Source organism: Microtus ochrogaster, chromosome 18 (genome assembly GCF_000317375.1).
Source record: "Microtus ochrogaster isolate Prairie Vole_2 chromosome 18, MicOch1.0, whole genome shotgun sequence".
NCBI lineage: Eukaryota > Metazoa > Chordata > Mammalia > Rodentia > Cricetidae > Microtus > Microtus ochrogaster.
Genome location: NC_022020.1, coordinates 52,702,990 through 52,707,124, shown reverse-complemented (window position 1 = coordinate 52,707,124; position 4,135 = coordinate 52,702,990). Strand labels below are relative to the sequence as shown.

At 50.7% G+C, this 4,135-nt stretch overlaps 1 protein-coding gene across 9 annotated transcripts in view; it reads right to left on the bottom strand.

The window, feature by feature from the left end:
• The window catches only part of Prelid3a (PRELI domain containing 3A), a 25,160-nt gene that overhangs the window by 6,530 nt on the left and 14,495 nt on the right, over window positions 1-4,135 (bottom strand). The window contains exons 4-8 of one of the 9 annotated variants that reach the window (XR_003377739.1): window positions 3,997-4,067; window positions 3,796-3,898; window positions 3,403-3,514; window positions 1,987-2,216; window positions 1,611-1,896 (exon numbers count right to left, since the gene is read on the bottom strand). Coding sequence is in view for 4 of the 9 variants with exons in the window: in XM_026783636.1 (XP_026639437.1) it covers window positions 3,461-3,514; window positions 3,796-3,898; window positions 3,997-4,067 (228 nt within the window). In the remaining 5 variants the exon portion in view is untranslated. Of the gene's footprint in view, window positions 1-1,610; window positions 2,240-3,402; window positions 3,515-3,795; window positions 3,899-3,996; window positions 4,068-4,135 lie in introns of those variants that run through there. The other 8 variants (XR_003377737.1, XR_003377736.1, XR_003377735.1 and 5 more) reach the window with 8 other exon arrangements.

Here is a 4,135-nt window from a genome sequence, read left to right as displayed (position 1 = left end):
AAAAAAAAAACAACAAAAAGCAATGACTGCACGACCACACGCCCTAATTTGCATCACCTCGAAATGAGCATTACACACTTCTCAGACTGGTGTGACAGAAGACCCAACAGAAGCCATGTAAGGAGAGAAGTCTCTACCATAGTCCAGAGGAATGCAGTCCACCTGGCTGCAGAAGTGAGGTGGTTTGTGGCACCAATCTGGAAGAAGACAGGAGTACCAGTGCTCTACTGACATTCTGTTCCCCCTTCTCTTCCGTCTGGGGCCCTTACCCATGGGAGGAATGGTGCTGCCCACAGAGAGGGGAGGTGCCCTCACAAAGACACTAGAGTGTTTCCTACTCCAGTCAAGCTGTCAATCGGCAGTCTATAACCATCTCAAAGTGGGCAGTGTTAAAGAGCCATTCCCACAGAAAGAAACCTTGGTGTCCCACTGGGGCCCAACACTTTACAACGGTGACAGACCCAGTGACTGTGGCAAGAGGCCTTCAGTGGCCTCAGGAGCTACAGGCCAGGTTTTCTGCAGGGACTTTTCAAGACACTGCTGTTCAGGGCTGGAGAGATGGATCAGCGGTTAAGAGCACTGGTCACTCTCCCAGAGGACTGGGGTTCAATTCCTAGCACCCACATAGCAGCTCATAAGTGTAACTCCAGTTCCAGGGGATCAGACACCCTCAGACAGACAGGTAAGACAAAAATGAACACTTAAAAAAAAAAAAAAGACTCTTGTTTAAAAGTAGAAAGGAGACAGTCACAAAGATAGTTATGTTATAAACCCAAGTTTAATGAAAGAAGACAAACTTCATAGGCATAGAAAAATTCTAGGTCTGTAAAAATTGTGATTTGACTGACAGGGAGAGCAGAGGTCTATACCAGTCAGTAGATTCAATACCTCTTTTTTAAACTGCAAGCACAAATCGCCTATACATATATACACGTCTCTATACACATCTTTAGTGATTTAAACCTTGATTTGATGATGGTAGGAAGCCAGGCATGATGATGCTCACCTGTAATTCTGGTCCTTGAAAGGTGGAAGGGGTTCGAAGTCAGCCTCACATCCAAGGTGAATTGAAGGCCAGACTGAGTTACTACAAGGAGAGGCCCGGCGGATCTCTGTGAGTTCGAGGCCAACCTGGTCTACAGAGTGAGTTCCTGGTCTACAGCAAGGGCTACACAGAGAAAAAGAAAACGACTACAAAGAAACTCTAAGCCAGGAAAGAAAAGTGAGCGTGGGGGAAGGGTTTCAACCTAGGCCAGGAGCACACAGCCACCACTCAGAGCCAGGAGGACCACAGGAGGTAGAGGAGAGAAGTAGGCTTTTCCTTACATAGCAGCAGGTCCCCAACCTCTCCTGTTAGCCGGTAGAAGCTGAAAAGATGGCAGGGACCTGACAAGGATCCCAGTCGGGGCATGGTGGTGCACACCTGGGATTCCAGCACTTGAGATGCCGAGGCAGGAGTTTCAGGAAAACCCGGGTTCCAAGATCTGTCTCAACAACAACCAAAAAGAGCCAAGTATAGCAGCCCAAGTCTGTAATCCCAGCACTTGGGAAGATGGAAGGAAGATCAGGAGTTCAAGGTCATCTTCAGTGACACAGCCAGTCTGATCCCAGTCACCGCTGGAACCTATAGTGGCCTCTGAAGAGCACTCCACACCATTATTTTGGATATGGTACACGATGGGGACCCTGAGGGTCAGAAAGCAACTTCTTGTCCACCTTCTTCACAAAGGCGAGTGGAACACAATAAGGTCATGCGGCCACCAGGAACAGAGGACAGCAGCCAGATCCCTGGGGAAGGTTTGGGGGAAACCTACCCTGGCTTAGCTGGCAGGGCATGAGGAGAGGGGAGCTCTCCTTTGGTGAAGTGACTGGAGTCAGCAGGCAGAGGTGGCGCTCCTGCCAGGGGAAGCAGGCAAAAGCTTAAGACCAGCGCAGGGGCAGTGCAGCCCAGTCCTGTCCCAGCCCAGTGCTGTGGCGGCGCGGTACCTACAGCGGAAGCTGCCAGAGCAGGGCTCCAGACCACGCCCAGGAACCACAGCCTCGCACTGCTGGTGCTGATGCTGGACTGGGATACTACGGACAGGGAAGATTCCAGCAGTCCCAGCTCTTGCAGTCTTGACCGGAACCACTTCCGTCCACACTTGCCTTTCCTCTTCCTTGTCCAGCCATTCTTCCTTCTTTCTTTTCTCCTTGACTCTTTTTGGTGCGATATCTGACTGAAGGTGGGGACAGCTTAGCTCTAGTTTACAAAGAAACAGAACCTGAGGACTCACCTCAGGCCTCCCTCCCTCCACACACAGCCCCACACACAGCCCCCACAACAAGCTCAGCCCCCACAACAAGCTCAGCTCGGGTTGAGGCTAAGTCCCGTGGCAGGTCTCGGCCTGGGACTCAAGGTAAAGTTCTCTGTCAAACTTTGCTGACTTAGGAACAAGTGAAACTGTCTTTTTTTTTTTTTTTTTTGGTTTTTCGAGACAGGGTTTCTCTGTGGTTTTGGAGCCTGTCCTGGAACTAGCTCTTGTAGACCAGGCTGGTCTCGAACTCACAGAGATCCGCCTGTCTCTGCCTCCCGAGTGCTGGGATTAAAGGCGTACGCCACCACCGCCCGGCAAGTGAAACTGTCTTAAAGACACCTCAGACCCCACAGATTGTTGGCTGAGGGAGACGTGGGAGCAAACATGCGCATGCGCTGGGAGCGAGGGAGGGAAGCAGGCTGTAGCAGTCAGCAGCAGACAGGAAGTAAGGAGGTCCGGTCCTAAAGGGAAGTGGGACTCTTTCTGTGACGCCAAGATGAATGCCAACCAATCAACTGTCACCTTCCTGGGGGCTGAGGAAACCAAGGAACACACGTGCTGCTCCTTAAGGTAAGGGAAATGCTTTTGCCACCATGGGGACACAGCCCTGTAGCAGAACAATGGCTTGTACCAAGCGACTAAATAGGTACAAATTATACGAAGTATTCTTCATAGGAACATGTACAGACCCAGACCCGGAGTGGAGCTCAGAGATAGAGCGCTTACTCAAGTCAGCAGGTGTAAGGTCCCAGGTCCCATTATGCCCAGCTAATAAAAATGATAACATTTTCAGAAAGTATAAATTTTTCCCAAGACAAACCAAACAAACAAACAAAAACCCTCAAGATTAAATCTGCCCATAACACTGTGGACCAATTCATGGAGGCTCTTCATCAGCGGTGACCATCCTGAGGAATGTTCAGGAAGCCAGGTACTGAGACCTAAGGGCAGCCTTCCTCAGACTCCAGCTGGCAACTGCTCAGGGATACCCCGGAAAGAAGTCTTGGCACAAACCCAGGAAACGAAAGGGGACAGACAGCAGGAAGCGGGCAAACAAGCGTTCTCTAGTGTACTGCATGCACACGGGTAATGAAAAGCCAGACTGTACCAGGTTAGGAAGTTATGGTGGTTGCCCCCGTGTGTCACCAGGCATGGGTGCAGACCTGTTAGCTTATGGCGCTCTCGGAATGTTCAATTATCCACTCGATGGCAGCCCAGCCCTGCAACAACACAGAAGGACTTCAGTTCTTGCTAGGTGCACCAACCAAGTCACCAGCCTGCGACACTGAGAGACTGGGACGGGCTTCACAGCAATAGTAACCGACTGGGGCAGCTGCCTTTCCCCTCAGATCCTGGTCAGCCTTTCTGTTCCCACTAGAAAAACACAGGAATGTTGTGACCTTAGGAGCTCAACTACAAAGACCCCAGTTGTCAGGAGAACCAGACAGGTCACCACTTCATTGCCCCCGAGGACACCAGAGCCCCGTCCTGAGGTATCCACCTTCTTTGCATTGGAGGATATTGTGCTGGCCATTAGACTTTCCAGGTAGCTCCCGAGGCTGATCCCCTTCACGGTAATGATGGCTTCTTGGGTGAGCACAGTCCTGCAGAAGAGTTGAAGCGAGGGGCTGACTGACTCTGGGAAGGAAGCTCTGTCCACCCCTGCTGTTCAAGGACCCCATCCCAGGATGAGAAGACTCACTTTTCAGGGTTCTCTGGATGAGGTGTGTACACCAACCTCTCATTCACAGACACCAGATTTGTGAGCGTGATCTTTAAAAACAAAACAAACACACATAAAAAATTAAAAAATAGGCCCAGCAGGTCAGTGGTGGCATACA